The sequence below is a fragment of the Macaca thibetana genome, chromosome 9, assembly GCF_024542745.1.
Source record: "Macaca thibetana thibetana isolate TM-01 chromosome 9, ASM2454274v1, whole genome shotgun sequence".
Lineage (NCBI taxonomy): Eukaryota > Metazoa > Chordata > Mammalia > Primates > Cercopithecidae > Macaca > Macaca thibetana.
In genome coordinates, this window is record NC_065586.1 from 33,017,803 (window position 1) to 33,039,413 (window position 21,611).

Sequence of the window (21,611 nt, forward strand, 5' to 3'; positions counted from 1 at the left end):
ATGCTATGGAAGTGATCCCAGGTTTTCTTGTGTATTTTGACAAAACATGGGGACATTCCATGGGGTGATGGAGGAGAACTGGATGGAGCCCCAGGAGACCTGAATTCCAGTCCTGAGATTCATTCACCGGCTGGGTAAACTTGGGTGGCCTCTTAGTCTTTCTGGTTCTCAAATTCTGTGCATGACAAACGGGAGTTGGACTTTAGAATTTGCAAAATAAAATCTCTTCTAATTTAAATATTCTGTAGCTTCCTATTTTCTCCACTATACACCAAAATTCGTTTTCATATTTTCCTTATTCACTGTTGTTTCAGTTCACCATAGTTGAAGAAACACTTTCTCCCGAAAGGACAATGGCAGAAAAGGGGTTAAGAAAGTCCATGGTGAATACATATGATAGTGTTTGGATCTGTGTCCCCACCAAATCTCATGTCGAATTACAATCCCCAGTGTTGGAGGTGGGGTCTGGTGGGAAGTGATTGAATCATGGGGGTGGATTTCTCATGAATAGTTTAGCGCCATCCCCTCCTGGCCTTGTCCTTGCAATAGTAAGTGAGTTATCATGAGATCTGGTTGTTTAAAAACGTATACCATCCTGGTTAACATGGTGAAAGCCCGTCTCTACTAAAAATACAAAAAATTAGCCAGGTGTGGTGGCAGGTGCCTGTAGTCCCAGCTACTAGGGAGGCTGAGGCAGGAGAATGGTGTGAACCCAGGAGGCAGAGCTTGCAATGAGCTGAGATCAGGCCACTGCACTCCAGCCTGGGCGGCAGATCGAGACTCCATCTCAAAAAACAAAAGACAAAAACCAAAAAAACGTGTAGCACCTCCCCTCCCTCTCTCTCTTGCTCCTACTCTGGCCACTGTGACATGTGCTTCCCCTTCACCTTCTGCCATGATTGTCAGTTTCCTGCGACCTCCCCAGAAGCTGAGCAGGTGTGAACATCATGCTTCCTGTACAGCCTGCAGAACTGTGAGCCAATCAAACCTCTTTTCTTTATAAATGACCCAGTCTCAGGTATTTCTTTACAGCAGTTTCAGAACACAGGAGGTGAATATACAACACAGGAGATGAGCAGGAGTGAGGCCAGCAGCCCTGGGTGCCTAAGAGTGAGTGGCACTCACACAGGCATTTGGAGTTAGTGAACATGAGCTTTCCTCTTTACTTGGAAGAACAGGAGTAACTTGTATAGCTATAAGGAATGCCACCATTTAGTTGCCAAGGACAATAAGGATGGAGAATAGTAACAGTCAAGAGACTCTCTTCGGAATTATTATTAAATGCACAAACTCTCAATCATGTAACATATATCAAGTGACCAAGTCTGCTCTCAGTAAATGGCACCCCCGCCACTCCCGGCCCCCTTGCACTGAGACCCATAGGAAACTGCAGCAGCTTCTTCCAGCGTCTGGGCCTGAAGACCAAGGGAAGGATGGGAACAGAGATCAGTGGGGAGGCTTGGGTTTCCTAGAGAAATCTCTTTAGGCGATTGGAAATAAAGGTAGGGCTGGTGGCCTAAGGTTTCAGCATCTGGGAAGAGACATGTAGAAGGAAAAGAGGGGCTCTTAGGAGGAGAATTAGGGCAGTCCAACGTGGCTGCAAGAGGGCAGGAAGAAGCAGGGCTGGCCTTGTTGACGGTCAGGCAAAGATGATCCTGGAGCAATGCAACCCAGGGACTCTGGAATGGCCTAAATGTCTCAGAACTGTGATCTCACACCGGAAACCTCAAGGCCATTCTGGTTGCATTAAACTATGATTGGTGTAATTCATGTGTTTTCAGGAAACTTGAAATTGCTGCATCCTAAAAGAAGTGCTATATTTTCAAAGGAACAATGATCCATGAATTCTACAATATCATTAAACAACTTTTGAGGAAAAAACATTCATGACCTGCGCTTTTACGTGTGTGTGTGTGTGTGTGTGTGTAGGTTTTCATAAATGATTATATTAATGATTTTTATGCAGTTGATGCTAAGTTTTGAGCAGGGCCTCAATCTTGCCCAGTGGGGTGACAGAGACCCTCTGTGGACGTTTTGAGGACAGTGGCTTCCTGCCTGTTTGAGAAGCTGTGAGCAGGATAGAGTCACATGGGAGGGCCACAACTGGGGCCTATTTGGTTAATGGCAGTGACATGGAAGAGAAGCTGAGAGTCTTTGAGACCTTTGGATAAAAATTAAAAAGCAGTGGATGCCGTATTGGATGTGGGAAGTCAAGAAGAGAAAGAACAAAACAAGACTTCAAGTCTGAAGAATGGGCTTGGAGAGTAGGACAGGAAGCTTTGGTACATCTGAGACTCACAGATATGTAGGGAGCTGAGTTCCTTTGGAAGGAACACAAAGAATTCTTCATGAGTTAGTGACAGATCTCTGTTTTCTCCTTCAACTGTCTTCAGATCTCTAAGAAAACTGAAAATAAAAGGCTATTCCTAGCCCCTTTTCTGACACGTTTGTCTTTGATAGTGCCACATACAGGTAAGCAAGCAGGTGTAGATGTGTGTGTGTACATATACAGACACGTATAATATGACTTCTATAACAAGTCAAACAGTTCTCATCACTAAAAATATGTACATTCATCATCTGTTTATATTGATGTCATATGTATACTATTATCTATACAAAAGGTGTTCTAAGTACTTATGTGCTTAAATTTCTGAAAGTTCTCTCCATCTATCCCTGTTTTTATGGTGTCAGAGCCAAATATCTTCAAAAGTTAAAGAAGTTGTCGCAATGTTTCCTGGAGCCCCTAACAACTCCCCTTTAAATTTTTCTCAGTTATCACGAACCCAGAAGACCGAAGGCTTTTGAAATTGATGTGGTTAGATTTTTTTCTATCGAAACAAGCTTTTTCTTCTGTATTCCAAGACAATACATTCAAATCTTGATCCTCCGTCCCTGGATTGGTTTTCTAGACATTAATGGCAACTTAAAAATATAAGTAATAGGAAGGCTGAATTTCACACATGAAAGGAACTTATAGGCTGTTGCTAAAAACAGTGACCACCAGATAACTTTACATGTTTGTTAATTTGTTTATTACTTTTAAATTATCTTTAAATTTATATTTAGAGACAGGCTCTTCTTGCTCTGTCACCCAGACTGGAGTGCTGTGGCACAATCAAGCCTCAACTGCAGCCTCCAACTCCTGTGCTCAGGCAATCCTCCCACCTCAACCTCCCCAGTAACTGGAACTGATTACAGGCACGCACCACCATGGCTGGCTGACGCATTTTTAACGAAAGAAATCAAACTTCAAGAATAGATCAAACCTATTTTTGAAGAAGATAGATAAGAATAAATGCTTTTTAAAAAGCTTACGGAGTGTATACCTTATAACTGAGGTCCCCAACCCTCGGACCGCAGACTGGTACCAGTTTGTGGCTTGTTAGGGACTGGGCCTCACAGCAGGAGGCGAGTGGCAGGTGAGCAAAGTTTTGCCTGTATTTACAGCCACTCCCCATCGCTGGAACTACTGCCTGAACTCCTCCTCCTGTCAGATCAGTGATCAGTTGCAGCATTAGATTCTCATAGGACCGCAAACCCTTTTGTGAACTACGTGTGCAAGAAATCCAGGTTGCGCTCTCCTTATAGGAGAATCTAACGCCTGAGGATCTGTCACTGTCTCCCATCACCTGTAGACGGGACCGTCTAGTTGCAGAAAAACAAGCTCAGGGTTCCCACTGATTCTACATTACAGTGAGTTGTATAATTATTTCAATATATATTACGAAGTAATGATAATGGGAATAAAGTGCACAATCAATGTAATGTGCTTGAATCATCCTGAAACCATCCCCCAACCCTGTCAGTGGAAAAATTTTCTTCCATGAAGCTGGTCCCTGGTGCCAAAAAGGTTGGAGACTGCTGCCCTGTAACACTGGCCAACACTTCAGACTGGTGAAATTTTGATTGCTGAAATATATTTCTTTTTTCAATTTAAGCACACTTCCTTCATACAATGGGTAATTTAACCTTATTTTAAAGTACTTCCCAACATTTTTATAATGAGGATATATATTTTACAAAAGGATAAAAGCATTACTCCTATCTTTCTTTTCACTTTGTCTTTTGTGAAATCAAACAAGGTTAAATAAATTATAAATTTTTGGTTTTTTTTAAGACAGAGTCTCACTCTGTCGCCCAGACTGGAGTGCAATGGCCTGTACTCAGCTCACTGCAACCTCCACCTCCCAGGTTCAAGTGATTCTCCTGCCTCAGCCTCTCGAGTAGCTGGGATTACTGGCATACGCCATCATGCCCTGCTAATTTTTGTAGTTTTAGTAGAGACTGGGTTTCGCCATATTGACGGGGCTGGTCTTGAACTCCTGAGCTCAAGTGATCCACCCGCCTCAGCCTTCCAAAGTGCTGGGATTACAGGCGTGAGCCACCGCACTCGGCCTAAATGAACTTTTAGTCATCCTTGTTCTACTGTAAGCTATTCACTCACCTCTCTTGAAAATTTCATAACGTATGGAAAATCCTGCACCGTGTGTTTCGTAGTCAGAGACAAATTTGATAAAAAGAAATTGCCCTGAAGACACAACAGGAGGAGGGGCTATCTTTCCACAGAACTTTCCCCATAAACGTCCATTTTCATTTTCTCCATCGAAGACTTCCACGTAGTCATACCTAACACACAAACATGGAAGAAAACATTAGGTTGGTGAGAAATGCCCTTTTAATTTCAATAACTTAGACACCAGCATCATCTAGCATAGTGTGCCAGGAAAAAAAAGTTCTATCTGCGTTCATCACTGCATTAAATGGAGGGAAAAAAAAACTAGCAAAACGAAATAATTAAAATGGACTACATCATGTCTGTATACATCTGGCAACACAGAACTATTAAGAATAATGGTGTCCATTATACTTGCAGACAATGTCAGTTAAAGTAACCAATTAAAAAGAAAAAGAAAATCTCATGAGCACAATCCTCTATTATTAAATTGTGTTCCTTTGTCTATGGTGGTGGGGTGTCAATACATAATGCTATGCATTCTTTTCAAACTGTGAAGTTCTTTTATGAATTCAAAATGTCTCCTGGCTGGAGCTTTCTATGAACAATACTTTGATTTCTGTGAGCGACCCTCTAAACATATGGCCACAGAATAATAAACAGATTCTTTACTATTTAACTGCATTCCACCAAACTCCAGACTTCTTTGAAAATAGTCTCTCAGTAGCCACATCCAATAGTTAAAACACAGATTATCTTCCCCCAAATGACACTTGGATCCTAGAACGTAATTTCTCCCAAGAAAAAGTTTAGTTAAGAATGGAAAATAACTTTGTTTATACCCGCTAGTCTGAATCTTTAAAGTAATATCATTGTTTGAGTCTTTAAAGAAATCTTGTTGTTTGAGAAAGAAACGCTTGATACCACAAAAGTAATGAGATTTAAAATTCAGGCTTAATAATGACACTAAGGATACAAATCGTAAGGAAAGTGACCATAAATATTACTCAAAAGTTAACATGGAAATAAGATATACTTGGATCTTATTTATCTTTAAAATGTACAAAGCCATCACCAATACACTCGTGTCCCCTAGGAAAATAAGAAGGCTTTTGTTTATTTGGTGTTATGTATTTCTTAGTAGCTTGCTCTTTCTTCTCTTTTTATTTACCAAGTCACCTAGGAGCAAGAGAATCTGATTCATCTTCCATTTTTCTTCTAGAAATGACATGAAAACATTACAAGGCATTCATTTCCAACCTTTATTTTATTTCTGTGCTTAACTTGGTTCAAAAGTCCTGGGATATATTAATTTCAGGAATGGCTAAAATATGTCAGTAACATAAACTGTATCTGGCAATTTAAAAGAGATCAAAGTGGGGGAAATCTTCATGATGCCCAATGTCATCTTTAACAATCTTTTCTCAAACTGCCGGGGATGCATGACTTATGTTTACATAAAGTCTCAGGAGACAACTGCAACCATGATATCACTAGTTAAAGTGGACAGCTTAAGGCTCTCTAAATTAAAAATGACATTACCTCATCAGTTAAAACTATGTGCCAGCTTTGTGTATATCAAGAAGAAAATAAAGCTGACATTGATGGAACTAAGCATTAACATATGTGAATTATTGTATTAACTGCATTTCCTCTGCTACATATGATGCTTCTAGTAGTAGATACTTGGCCTGCTAACACCACCGTCCCTTTGCAAAACTATGGAAATACACAGAGGTATTGTTCATTTCTCCGTACTTTGGGAAATGCTTCGCATGTTAAAAGAAGACAAAGGAGAAGGAGGAGGAGGAGAAAGAGGAGGAGGAGGGGAGGGAAGGAGGAAAAGGAGGAGGAGGAGGAAGAAGAAGAAAGCATTATGTTTAAAATCTTAACTAGCCTTATAATCAATGGGATGTAGCTGGAAAGGACACCATCTCTGTACTCATTAAAGCCCCACAAGCTGGCATTTATGGAGTAATTCCTTTTATCTCTACTGCTTCATTGATAAGGCAGGTTTGCATGTTTCACCCCACGCCTTCTTATAATTTAACTGTGATTTGAACTGTTGACTGTGTTTGGCCTGGCGACGGTGCATCCAGCTCTGCAATATAGGCTTTTTACTTGAATCCTGACATGGTCTGAATACTAAGTGGCCAAATTCTAGCTCATGTTGCCTTCCAAGCACAAATAAGAGAGGTGGGTGAGGCATTCTGAAAAACTAAGGGCATTTCCGTTGAGGATACGTTCCTCCCAGGTAGCAGAGAACTCAGCTAATATAGTGCCCGTGGATTGCAACAGGGAAAGGAGCTAGTATTTTAATTCACATATCCTCCAATAGTAAATACTAGGCGCTCCTCTTGGCAAAAGTAAAAGCTATTTTTAAAAGTATGTGTGGGGTGGTGAGTGGGGGGTGGGGGCGGGATTAGAATCTCTTCCCAGCAAGAAATAAGTCATTGCACAGTTAAGTGCCAATTTTAGGAAATTGAATTATTCAGGAATACCATAGTTACATTTGTAAACTGGAAGGCTGCTATCGTTTTAGCACTTCTCTTGAAAGTACTATCCAACAGGGCCCCAAAGAGTATCACAAATAGCAGCTCTTGTAAATATTCAGGAGGGTGTACTGCGCACAAGTTGCAGAGGGGAGTATTGCCAAAGAAGTTAAGGAAGCAGCTTGCGTCTCCCTCTGGAGTTGATACCAGCTCCGCTCGCTAAGTTTCGCACTGGCAAGCGTGCTGCCAGGAATGCAACTGGTGTGCCAGCATCCCTCCCTAGAGACTAAACGTGTCACCACTGCAACGCACCCAGACTGCATTGGCCTGAGGCCCAGGATCCTGAGTTTGCAAATTTTGATCCCGAAGCCGGCTGCACATTGCTCTGTTACTGTTGCCAGTGTGGCAAACACGGCATTGCTCGGGATGTCAAGATCCCCAGTCACGACAGCACAGCAGCCCGGCAAAGGTGAGAATGAAGGCACTTGTTTGGCTCTCATTCACTCCCCATGTTCCAGACGCTGGATGAGAGCTGGGAATTAGGTCCGAGGAATTTAATTCATAAAAACTAGAGGAGGGGTCAGAGAGTTGACCCCTCTGTCTGTCTGGGTCCCTGCTCTGGAAAAAGAAAACTCCAGTTCACAAGGAGGCTATGAATGGGTCCAAAGGGCACGACCGTTCTATGCAAGGTGTTTTTCTCTCTGCTCACATACAGACAAGGCTCCCATCTGGGGAAAGTCCCTCCCCAGACCTCACCCTCCCCGCTTACCACCCCCAGAATGTAAACATGATGTGGATTTTTTAAATATTCAGAAGACAACCAACCCCTCCCTCCTCATTTAGGCATCTTCCCATTATTTTTCTTAAATTTTCTACCTTAAACCTTTTCCATTCTATAGTAACAGTGGTGAAGTGGGTGAACATTTACTGCCAACTAACTCAAAGATAGATCTCTGCCTAAACCCTTTTGTAATTAAAAGGTACTTTGCCACAGTTTCAATTTTGGGGTTTAATCCACCAGGTCGTTGTTTTCATGAGCGTCCCTGGCTTTAGAATCCCCGCTCCTCAAGCTAAAAGCCTACTGGCTCCGTATTTCCCCAGGCTCAATTTATCTACGTAGATGCGGGTGGTGAAACATTTTGAATCCTAACAGTAATCACAGGTTAGGTTTCCCAGAAGAGTGCTCAAAGAATAAAGATTTCTTTCTAAGAATTCTTAAAAGGATTACCTAGAGATTTTTTTTTTTCTTTGGGAAAGTTTGAATTATGGCTTTAGGAAAATGGCCAAGTAAGGGGAAAAGTGATGGGAAAATGAGAAATGTATTCAGTCACTAAAGAGCGGTTTCGGAGGCTTTATAGGTATGCGGTGCTGAACAGACGAATAGTGACTTTGCCTAAGTCAGGTTTTGTCTTGTAAGCACAAATGACCCCGGACTCTCTATGGTGGAGATGGTTAATGGAAAGGAAGCTAATCCTCCACAGGGTGTTGTCTGACACTGTGAGCTACTGTACCAACTCCCCAGGCTTCTGGACATTCTCACATTATTAGGAAGGGGGATTTGAGGTGGTGGTGTCTTTTTAATCTCCTTCCAAGAGGATCTCCCCCCACTGGCATACATACATTAATAACGGAGAAATATGATGCCTGACATCATAAGCTGGAGTGAGAAATGATGTCGGCGAACACAATTTTCACCTGCAAAAATGTGTTTCTGTGGGTCTTTGGTTTATTTTGCACGAGGCATTAATAGCTATTAAAACTGAACAACCTGTAAACGATCGCTGTGCTGCCGTCCAAGAATTAACTTACGTATCCCCCAAAAGAGAACAGATTTTTCTTCCAGAGTATTAGAAAGAGGATTTGGAAATAAAAACATACAGTGGTGGAGCTAGGAGGAACCAATTAGTCTGCATCTGTGTTTCTGAGTGGTTTTACAGGAGAGTCATCCCCTAGTGGTTCTGGCTTGCTTGCAATGTTCTAATCACAATGTATGAAAAGTCTTAAAAGAGTCATAGCCTGTTATTTAACAAAAGCATTTTTTAGAAATCTGTTCTAAGGAAACAACCCAGAATAATGTCAAATACCATGGAATATTATTCAGTCACTAAAAAGCGTGTTCAGCTCATGCCTGTAATCCCAGCACTTTGGGAGGCCAAGGCCGGTGGATCACGAGGTCAGGAGATCGAGACCATCCTGGCTAACACGATGAAACCCCGTCTCTACTAAAAATACAAAAAATTAGCCAGGCGTAGTGGCAGGCGCCTGTAGTCCCAGCTACTCGGGAGGCTGAGGCAGGAGAATCACTTGAACCTGGGAGGCAGAGGCTGCAGTGAGCCAAGACGGCGCCACTGCACTCTAGCCTAGGCAACAGAGTGAGACTTCATCTCAAACAAACAAACAAACACACAAACATGTTCAGGCCAGGCACGGTGGCTCACACCTGTAATTGCAGTGCTTTGGGAGGCCGAGGCAAAAGGATTGCTTGAGGCCGGGAGTTTGAGACCAGCCTGGGTAACAAAGCAAGAACCCCCAACCCCTTCTCTACAATTTTTTTTTTTTAATTGGCAGGATATGGTGGCTCGTGCCTGTAGTCTCGCCTGCTTGGGAGGCTGAGGTGGGAGGATCACTTGAGCCTAGGAGTCTGAGATTGCAGTGAGCTGTGATTGTGTCACTGCACTCCAGCCTGGTCAACAGAGCAAGACTCTGTCTCTAAAATTAAAAAAAAAAAAAAAGCTCAACAAGTTTCTTAAATAACAGGAAAAATGCTTATGATATAATCAGTGAAAAATCAGAATATAAAACTCTATGTACAGTATATTCTCAATTCTTATTCATATGCAGAAAAAAAGCTAGAAGGAACTAACTAGGCCAAGCCATTAGGTGGTTATCTCTGGGTAGTGACGTTACGTCCCTTATTCATTTCTGTATTTTTCAAAATTTTTACAATGGACAAGTAGTCCTTCATAATCACATAAAAGTTATTTTGAAAAGCACTAACTACCTATATAGAAATAAGCAAATCAATACCTGTTTGCCTTATTTTCCATTTTTTGGTTAAAAAAAAAAAACACTATCTTGGAAGTGAATCAAAGACTGGCTTTTATTTATTTATTTATTTATTTTACCACTGGATCAATGAGATGCTCTGTGTGATATTTATTTTTAGGATCGGAAAGTTAAAATGAATTGGATTTGATCTCCTATTTTCTGAAAGGCTGGCAAGAATTCTTGACATTGCACGGGAATTTCCATGTCAGCATGTTCTCACATGTATTATCTAATTTAGTCTTTACAATGATCCCAGGAAGGCAGGTAGTAGGTGGTATCCTAGAAAGAGCCCTGAGCTGGGGGAGTACTGCATAAGGGACCCAGGAATTAGGTACTTTTTATGCTTTTAATATTTCCTACTTTGGGGCAAGCTTGATTCCAGTATCTGCACTTGTTACTCCCTTTCATATTTTGGAGGGAGGGGGATGGGTGTGGCCTTACTTTAGAATTCGCCATTAACTATGGGTGATTCATTTTTCCACTGGTTATTGTTGCTAGACAATTGTCTCATCAACTAATACCTCATTGATTTTTCTGTGTGCTTAGAGCATCTTGGTTTGCACAAAGATTCATTGAAAGGACTACAAGAGATAAGACAAAATAAGTCCTGGATCAAAGACATATGTTCCATAATTCGATACCAGCTTGGGCCACAAAGCAAGAGCCCCTAACACCTTCTCTACAATTTTTTTTTTTTTTTTTTTTTTTTAATTAGCAGGGTATGGTGACTCGTGCCTGTAGTCCCAGCTACTTGGGATGCTGAGGTGGGAGGGTCACTTAAGCCCAGGAGTTTGAGGCTGCAGTGAGCTGTGACTGTGCCACTGCACTCCAGCCTGGGCAACAGAGCAAGACCCTGTCTCTGAAATTAAAACAAAAAGAAAAAAATTGCTGAATAAAAGTTTTTAAATACAGGAAAAATGCTTATGATATAATCAGTGAAAAAATGCTTATGACATAATCAGTGCATGAATGAGTGTATGTGACAGAGAGAGACAGACACAGGCAGCAGTCTTGGTGTCTGGTGAGTCCCACTGAATGGGCTTCCTGTCAGAGCTGTCCTGGTCCTCCTGCTCGGGGACCTCATGACTACTGGAAACAAAGCCCAGCCTGCAAGACTGAGATGAAACACGGTTGGCTCCTGGAGGGGGCTGCATGGTAGCGCTAATTTTGGTTCCTTCCTCGCACCAGCACTGTGGGCCTGATCACGGGCAGCTCCAGGGAAGGCCTGACCACCACCAGCGCTGCCACCAGCCTGGGTGGCAATGCCCAGTTTCAGAGCAGCTAAGGGACCTGAGCCTCAGGGCAGTGCCAGAGAATCCCTAGACCTTTCTATGAGAAACGGAGAGGCTGGGCCATGACCTGGCTGCTGTCCTCCCAGTTCCTAACATGTGGTCAAATGCCAAATTTCTATGAAAGTCATTCTAAATGTGTATAAAATATAAAATTGCATGCTACAGAATATTAAATAAAGAAGAATAATAAAGAATATTGCTTTATTATATTGTAATTTCCTTTGAAGTTTGTTTTTAAGTTTATAAAGTGTTTTTTCTTTTTTAAAAAAACACATTTTTCTACATATATTTTTCACACATATTTAATGTATTTATTCACTCATTCATTCATTTATCTATGCATCTATCTTCCAATTTGCTCTCTGTGTATTATAAGCAGGATTGTGGGACCTATGTCTTTGATCCAGGGCTTATTTTTATATTTTATGACACTTCCTAAAACTCCGTTTTTCTTACTTCTTGTGGTCCTTTCAATACACCCCACAAACCTAATTTTTAAACTATAGCATTACTACTTCTATACTTTGCGATGTGTTTATGCATATTTGCATCTAGTAATACGCTGTAGATTCTGTCAGGATGTAAGCTGACATTTTTTTTTTCTGTTGGGGCAAGCACTTATGACTTATTAATAATCCCTTTCATTTTGGTAGGACAGTGATTATTTAGTAGCCTTTCCATTTCCCCACCATTGAACTCCTTCACCAATCTTATCACCCAAACTCAGATTCCATCTATTACTATATGGGAGGACTCAAGGTTTTTGCTGTCTGCATAGCTCCAAAATAAGTACAAGTTCCAAATTTCAGGGATGATCTCCTGGGCTGCTTGGACACAAGCCACAGAGCTGGGAAGAACGTGATGCTAAGACCAGAGCAGCAATGTGACATCCATCAGTGGCTGCTGGATGTACTTAAGCTACACCCTCTCTCCTGCAACCAACTTCACTGACTATAAATGGGACACCAAGTCCTCACCTCTCTTGCAGAAAAAAAAAATTAAAACGTTTTCAGAAACATTTGTCTTGTCTTATGTCATTGTCTTCCTCAAAATCCTACATAGTGTGACCCTTGAGCTTGTCCAAAGGCTTCAAGGACATTCTCCTGCAAGAAATTCCAATCCGATATAGTCCACCTAATATCTTACTCTGATTCAGTTTAGGAAAGGTTTCCATATATGTCATACTGAGATGACCAGTTCTTGAATAATCAAAGTACAGTAAAGCTCACAAAGCTAATCTCACACATTAAAAATGTAACCTTTAAGTTTTTGTAATGTCTCAGGGGTCATAACAATGACTATCAATAATTTTATTGTCACTAAGAAACCTGATGATTAATTTATGAAATAGGTAATCACATCAGGTACAAGAGTTTATAGTCTCAGGAAAGAAGGTATTATAAAAGTGAGGAAAAAATAAAATATCAAAGAAAAAATTTATAAGAAACATTAAAAGAGATCAAAATGGCTTTCATTGTAGTAATGCAAAGGAATAATAATTAATTGTGCACAAGAATATGAGAGCTGTCATGGGTGACGGTTAGTCAAGGCTGACTTGGAAAGAGAGAAACCAAGGCAATGAATGTCTAGCAGATAGTGGACTGTTGGTTTCCTATTGCAAAATAACAAATTATCACCAATTTAGTGACTTGAAACAACGCACAGTTCTTAGCTCACAGGTCTACAGATCGGAAGTCTGGGATGACCTTGCTGGATTCTCTGCTCAGGGCATCACAGGGCAGAAATCAAGGTGCTGGCTGGGCTGCATTCTTATCTGGAGCTGGGGATCCTCCTGGAAGCTCATACCACTGTGGCAGAGTTCAGGTTCTTGCAGCTGCAGGGCTGCAGCCTCTGCCCTCTTTCTGGCTGCCAGCTGGGGGTGCTCCCAGATCCTCTCCATCTTCAGTGTCAGCAGTTGATAATCTCCCTAGCATTGCATTCTTCTCACATTTCCACGGGCTTCTGGAAATGCTCAGTCCCTTCACCAGATGAAGTCATCTCACCCAGGATAATCTCCCTTTTTTGAGGTTGACTGATGATTTGGTACCTTAATTAAATCTGCAAAAGCCTTTTGCAGAAGCTCCTAGATTTGTGTTTGATTGAATAACTGGGAGAAAGTATGTGGATATGAGAGGCTGTAGATCTTGGGGACCCTCTTGGAATTCTGCCTACCACTAAGACCAGGCTCTTCTAGGACACATGGGGATTGAAAGCTGCAATGGGTACTGAAGGCAGGAGGGATCATCTGCTCCATCACCTGATGCAGCAAAAGGCAGTCGGGTCTAGGGTAAAGCCAAGGGCAGGACTGGGAAGCAAGCGATGGTGGAGGCTGTTTCAATGTCTCTCACCATATTGGCTACAGGTTTGGAAGCTCTGAGCCTACAGGCATTGCTCACAAGGAATAGGAAAGCAGGATAATTGATTGAGCCACACTCTCCTGATTGAAGCAAAACCAGAAGCTCCAAGACTGATTGCCCAACGCACGTCTAGAGACAGAAAAATGATAACAGCTTAACTCAAAAATAAATGTATCAAAGCATTAAAGACATACGGTGTTAAACAATGATCAAAATATATAATGTTAATGAAAAAATATTTGGAATCTAAGTTTCTCGTTTCTAGGAGTTTCATTGCATAATTAAGATTTATTGTCCAGGAAGACTTGTTTTAAAAAAAAATCACCCTTCACAGGGGAAAATATTTCTCTGATTTACCTCAGATTACAAAACCCAAGGATGCAGTCTAAACGGAAGGGAAGGAACGCCTCCCTTAAAACAACTCTGCTCCAGAAGTGATGGAATCTTCTAGTGTCAGACTTGCAAAGTTCAGTATTTGTAGAAAACTCACATGCCTGTAATTACGATAAACTCAATTCCCATGTAAAACTGTGCCATCTGGAAGATATTAACATCATTTATAACTTGTTCACCTCCCTATTTCGTAGAAAATTTTTACTCCTTGCCAACTTTCCACTGTTCTTCAGGGAAAAAAAAAAGAATTACTTTCATGGATTGTCTCAAGAAGAGTTTATATAGCAAGTCCAGCCATCAAGAAGCGATAAAGGAGGCATTTTGTACATATTTACTTCCTTCTTATTGCTTTAAGTCCTTATATCCTTACTTTGAATTTTTTTTTTCCTATAAAGAATATTCTCCACCAGGCACTGTGGCTCACACCTGTAATCCCAGCACTTTGGGATGTAGAGGTGGGCGGACTGCTTGAGGTCAGGAGTTCGAGACCAGCCTGAGCCATGTGGTGAAACGCCGTCTCTACCAAAAATACAAAAATTAGCTGGGCGTGGTGGCACACGCCTGTAGTCCTAGCTACTTGTGGAGCTGAGGCAGGAGGATCACTTGAACCTGGGAGCTTGAATCGAGATGGCACCGCTGAGCTCCAGCCTGGGTGATAAAGTGAGACCTTGTCTCAAAAAAAAAAAAAAAAAAAAAAGGGAAAGAAAGAAAAAGGAAAAAAGAATATTCTCCTCTCTCTGCTCCTCTCCCTGCAGACTTCCTTTTTTTTTTTTTTTTTTTTTTTTTTTTTGAGACAAAGTCTCACTGTCTTGCCCAGGCTGGAGTGCAGTGGCACAATCTCGGCTTATTGCAACCTCTGCCTCCCAGATTCAAGCGATTCTCCTGCCTCAGCCTCCCAAGTAGCTGGGATTACAGGTGTGCACCACCACACCCAGCTAATTTTTGTACTTTATTAGTAGAGACAGGGTTTCACCATGTTGGCCAGGCTGGTCTTGAACTATTGACTTCAAGCAATCCACCCATCTCAGCCTCCCAAAGTGCTGAGATTACAGGTGTGAGCCACCACGCCCGGCCTCCAAAGTAATTTTTTTAAAGTGAACTGACCCTTTGTTTTTTTTAAGCACAGTCCTGCAGAGAAGATTGAGGCCATAAGAAATGGATTCTGTTCTTTGTTCCCAGGCTCAGGAGCCACTCCTGCACCTTTGATCCAAAAGGCGGCTCCTCCATTAAGAAGGATCACCATCTTTGACACCTCACAAAGTGTCACAGGGGACAATGAGGAAAGGAGGTGACACCTGCCTGACGTCTGGCAGTGAAGTCAGCCAAAACTGGATGACTGTGATCTCAGTCAATCTGCCACTGACTTGTGCCCTGGACAGGTCACTAACTGACTTCTGTGAGTCTCAGTGGCTCATCTGTAAAATGGACAAAATGATGATTACCTCGCAGAAACCCAGAGAGAAACAAACGAAATCATATATGTCACGATGCTTGTAACGGTTCGATGGTCCCTTTCCAAGTGAGGTTGGGATATGGAGAGAAGGAAAGAGACAAATACATAGAAAACCAAATGGAGAAGAGCTTTGTTTTCCACAGGGTATGCTACTGGGTCAAAACAGGCTGTAGTTTAGGTAGTCCAGGAAATTTAGCTATTGCTATCTCCCAGGGGACTCTATCACTTAGAAGATAACCAACTCTCAGAATATGGCCATAGCCTGATATTCTGAAAATTACTATTTGGAATGACAGTCAGTTTTGCCCTAGCATTGCTCTCAAAGTTCAATCAATCAAAGCCATTGTCAGTAATGGAGTTAAATAAAGCGATTTATATGTACCATGGTATGTTTTTTTTTTTTTAAATCATGAAATCCGTTAAGTGTTTCCATTGATGTACCCAACCGATTTAATGAAGTGCAGTTGGATTAGTGCTATTAGCGTGCAGTGCTGAATTTGCTCAAACAGCCCCCTTAATTGGTATGGTAGAGGCACTAGCGTGCAATTTCCAGTTCTGGAAAGGTAGTATGTCTGGCTTACTGCATCGCAAAATCATAATCCTCAAATTTTCTTTTTAATTCTTTGGAAACAAGAAATGAAGCAATAATTCTGTTTTATATTATAGGACCTAATGTGCTCATTTAAAGATATTTTTAAAATCCTCCTGATTAATTCGTAATTATCCAGTGGGGATCTAGGTAGTTTGCTAATCAAAGCTACAGGAATTAAAGTTGGCAAATTCTTATTTTTTAAAGTCCCCCCCACCGCACCTCACCCAATAACTACCATAGAACATTTTCAGCATCAACTAGGGGAGATTATTTATTCTGGAACAGGGAAGTCCTTTATCTTAAAATGACCAGTCATCTTTTCTGAACAAAAGCAAAAAATGTTGAAGAAAAATGGGTCTACTGACAGCAGTTAGATACTTCTTCCTTTTAGTGGCACTAATATTAAAAGAAATGTTGAGCTGAACTTTTTTGTCTTTTTATTTTTTGAGGCAGAGTCTTGCTCTGTCACCCAGGCTGGAGTGCAGTGGCACGATCTTGGCTCACTGCAACCTCTGCTTCCTGGGTTCAAGCAATTCTCCTGCCTCAGCCTCTTGAGTAGCTGGGACCACAGGTGCCCACCACCACACCCAGCTAATTTTTGTATTTTTAGTAGAGACAGGGTTTCACTATGTTGGTCAGGCTGATCTCGAACTGCTGACCTCGTGATCCACCTGCCTTGGCCTCCCAAAGTGCTGGGATTACAGGCGTGAGCCACCGCACCTGAACTTTAAGAAGGGCAGTGAGCACTGACCTAAGTCAAAATTGCACAATTTTGTTCAACAGACCCTTCCAGTTTCCTTAAAGTACAAACTGCTAAGATAACCACAACCAAGAAATATGAATCTTTTAGAAATGTTCCTAATGTATTCATGATGCTAGAATGAAATGTACATGAGAAAAACAGACCATGTGTTAGAGAGTTTCCTTTTCTTTAATCTCCAGTGTTTACTGAAAGCAGCATACTGTTTGCTATAAATCATCTTTAGAGTCTGATACGTTCATGCTTAGAGTATTTGTCCATTTTCTTTTTTTCATTATCTGAAATTCTATTAAGTCAAAAGGTGGGTGTATCAACTCCATACTACTAAACTTCTATTAGTCTTACTATCCTGCCAAATATCCTCTATATGCCCAAAATCAATTTGTAATGCAGTGAATAATTTGTATAATGAGAAATATATCTATAGATGTACAATAATACTTCAGATATAAACTAGAGCTTTTTCCTCTCTGACAACATGCGAGAATAAAAGATTCAGAAAATCACTGTTTATTATCTAGCCAGTATTTCACATGATTTTGTTTGTTTTCACTGACTTGCCTTACAGACTAATGAATTGGTATACAGCAAACCTTTTACTATCTGTATATTAGGAGCAAGCTCATGGAGAGAAGAAAGGATTGTAATGACCTAGGTAACCTCATGATTTATATGGACCTTAGGGAATAATTGTGTGTTTAGAAAAAAGGAAAGCAACAGCCATAAACGTTACCTAAGAGCAGGAACACCATCTCAGCTGAGTTTAAACATATGACCACACAAAGGTGCAACTTGCTGAAATGGGCCCTGTGGTTGAACATGTTTTAAACTAAACAAGGGGAGCACACAACCCCCATCCTACCATCTAAAGTGCTCCTCAATCCCAAAATAACCTTATGGCAATCCTAACAGGAAAAAATAGAATAGGGTCAAGTTCATTAAAATAAAACGTGGCATAAAGCAAGCATGTCCAAATGTACTCTTCTCCTAACACAATAGAAGCTAGAGAAAGGTATAAAGAATTCCCCCGATAATACTTAAGGCTCAGCTGTGACAACAAGACAGGTAGGCAAAGGCAGAGAGAATGTTGTTCTTTACCTTCTTTGACATTATTATTCCAGCAAAAAGGGGATTTGTTTTTACTAAAAACTAGAATATATAAAATAACTTAGCTTTTTACCATATTTAAGCAACTTAATGTCTTTGAATATATTTAATGTAGACAGTTGCAGTTGACTGTACTTTTTGCATAAAATTCATTAAGAGGATTGATAAAGTCACAGAAAGAGATAGGAACAAGCCGATTTTTCAGCATTTTAGTTTTTGAATTATTTGGGAGCATATAAGTGCTCATTTAAAAATGTCCAATAAAACAGGCCTTTTGGAAATCCTTCCAGTTGAAACTTATTAAAAACATTACAGGTTCCTGAAATTGCAATATTTAGAAATACCCCGTATTTCAGATATTTCATTAATTCTTTTCCTTTATGGCAAATTCCCGAGATCATATTATTGTTTTCATCACTTTCTAATCTATTGTGTTTACTCCCTTTTTCTCACTAGTCTTATAAAATGCTTCAAGAGAAATTTTTTTTGATAGTAATTAGGGAAACGCTGCAAATAATGTTCTTTTCATGAATATTCACAATTTATATCAGTAAATTCAAGGCTCTGAGAGTTATGAAACCCTGAATTAACTTGGTTAAACCCAACATATGCCAATCTCATTGATCACATGACCCTTTTATGACATAATACCTATGGAATCAGTGTCGTCATGAAGTGCTTGCTATGTGTTATTTTGAAAAGTCATTTACTTTGCACAAGCACAGATCAGAGGCAATGAAAAAAATTCTGGGAGAGAATCAACTTTGTAAATGAAAACATACATTTGAGAAGACAGAGATAAATTTGGCAATCTAGTTCTTTCTCCTTATTCTGCCTTCAATGTTAAGGATTTAATTTGACTCAGTGCTTTGAAAGACTGTTTTAGCAACTGTTTCTGGCCAAACAAGTACAATGCTGATACCTAAGACTGTGCCTATACTTGGTAAAAAGAGCTCAACCAAGGCTGTCAAAGGCACTTAGCTTGTTTTCCTCTAGTTTGTCTCCCTCAGAGCAGGAGTCAAGAATGCCCTGGTTTTACTACTTTGAGTTAAGGTGACCACCATGAATAGAACGAAGCAATATTGTACAGTGGGAAGATATAATAGGCCAAGATTGCATTGTATATGGAAAAACTGGAGCCCAGAACACTCAACGGACTGGAACAGTATTCCAGATGCAGTTATAATAGAAGAATCAGAACTTACCACAGTATTCGGATGAAAGACAAATCGTGACATCTCATTTTTTAGGCGATGATGGGAGATTTTTCTGTGATCATTAGGATCCACTTCTAATTTGAGATTCCTACCACGAGATTTCTCATCCTTGCTCAAAACCCTACAGGAAGGGGGCTGGGTGCAGTGCTGTAATCCCAGCACTCTGGGAGCTGAGGTGGGAGGATCACCTGAGGTCAGGAGTTTGAGACTAGACTGGCCAACATGGTGAAACCCCATATCTACTAAAAATACGAAATTAGGCAGGCGTGGTGGCACATGCCTGAAATCCCAGCCACTCTACTCTAGAGGCTGAGGCAGGAGAGCTGCTTGAACCAGGGAGGCTGAGGCTGCAGAGAGCCAAGATCGAGTCACTGCACTCCAGCCTGGGTGAGAGAGCGAGACTCCATTTCAGAAACAAAACAAAACAAAACAAAACAAACAACAACAACAACAACAACAAACAAAACCTACAAGAAGGGGAAATTCTGAATCCAGACAGGAAGCTCATCCCATCTCTGATCCCCAGGTGATTATTCCAAATCTTCCTAACTTTGCCTCCAATCTGTTCCCTCAACTATTGTTTCTTCAGTATTTAATGCCATTCCCACCCATTGATCCTAAGACTGCATTTAAGTCCTCTTCTACATGACAGCCTTGCAGTTATCTGCACCACGATGTCACTTCCCCATGATGAGTTCCTAATTTTATGTCATTATGAGAAGGCACAAATTTAAAGAACTCATTTATTGGACTGACACCTAAGAAATAGGCCCAAACACAGATAAGAAGAGAAATGACTTCTTTAATTGCATAAAGGTTGTTGAGATGTTATTATTTTAACAAGACAGGGATGGCAAGCACTTTGAAAAGTGTGTATGTATGTATTTCACAGGCTCGGCAAGATGTATGGGAAGTCTGTGTCACAGAGGGAAGGATGGATGACTAGACTTCCCCTCTGTGTTCTTATCCCTTAAATGCCTTGCTTTTCCCTCCATTCCTATATCCTCCAGCCTCTGCCCTTCTTGCTAATCTGGAACCAGGCAATCTAGAGGTAGAGTCTTGTGATGAGAATGAAGATATTCCTATCATTCTTTGGAGCAAGGATCCAGGAAATGGAGAGAGGTCCAGGGCAGAAGGAAGGGCTGATCCAGGTTTCTCATAGATGGCCCCAAGCACCAGAGAGCCAAAGAAATGCCTGGATGACCATTTAACACAAGCATTTTCCACATCTATTTTGAGGGTTGGCCTTCTGATGCCACAGAACGAACTTAACTTATTCTGCTGACTTTTCTTTTATAAACTGGGCATGCCAGCCAAGAACTCCAAATTCTGGACAAAGAACATGCCTATTTTTGTAACTGTTTAATTGCTATGCTGACTTTTCTCTTCCCCCTCCTCATGCAACTAGGCAATTTCATGCCAAATCTTATAGTCCATTTAACATTTTTACGTGTGTGTAATATAATAAGATTATTGCTGCACTGTAAAAATGTCATTGATTCAGGGGACCTTTCTTAATGACTCAGAGTGCAATAATCCCCCTTCCCAGACATAGCAAAATACCCATTTTCACTAATTAAACACACACATAACCTTCATAAATTATGAATTTAAAATCGGCTTTTGTAAATTTCAAAGTCAAATGGCCTTTATATCAATTACTTACTAAGGAATTCCTCCCTAATTATTCACCAAGAACATACACTCAAAAACACAGGTTAGCAGCTCAAATACTACTGGAGCAGAACTAACATTGAATTTGGCAGTCATTAAAAATAATAACTTCAACTTGATGTTTTTCTAAGTTTTCTTCTTTAAATCCAATGTCTTCAAAAATACTTTCTCATTAATGTGTGACAGGCACGTTAAACATAGGCTGTGCAAATATTTGAACAGTAATAATATTGATTTCTTCCACGGCAATTTTCCATACAAATGGTAGAAGACTACTAGCAAAAGTTCTGATTTCTACTCTCATGATGCTTTGCGATTAAACAGGAAAGGATTCTTAGCATATACGACATACATAATTTTTAGTGAAAAAAGTAGTAATAGCTTATATTTATGTAGCCCATTTTTCTGAAAAGCTGAAAGAGGTTTTATGCTTGTCATTATTTTAGAAGCTTGGAGAGAAAGAATGAACAGGTTGGTGTCCTGTTACACATGAGAATACCTTTACTGCAGCTATGTCCCCAACACTGTTGGGAGAGTTGTCGACTTGATAAGAACATGGGTTTCACAGGCAATTCTTTAGCCTGACTAGTGAGTCTGCTGAATTAACTCCTGCATTCTTCAGCCGGGGGCCCATAGAGGCGTCTGGAGTGGAAGGAATGGCATAGACAGAGTCAATGCCTCATCCGTGGGTCTGAACCTTGTTGCCTGTGACTAGGATATCAAGCTATAGCATGGGTGCTGTGGAGAAGGTAAGAGAAATGGAAGCTGTG

At 40.7% G+C, this 21,611-nt stretch overlaps 1 protein-coding gene across 7 annotated transcripts in view; it reads right to left on the minus strand.

Moving 5' to 3' along the window:
- The window catches only part of NRP1 (neuropilin 1), a 159,548-nt gene that overhangs the window by 89,846 nt on the left and 48,091 nt on the right, over positions 1-21,611 (minus strand). For all 7 annotated transcript variants that reach the window (XM_050805265.1, XM_050805264.1, XM_050805266.1 and 4 more), the window contains one exon: positions 4,448-4,629. In XM_050805265.1, coding sequence (XP_050661222.1) covers positions 4,448-4,629 — 182 coding nt within the window. The remainder of the gene's footprint in view (positions 1-4,447; positions 4,630-21,611) is intronic.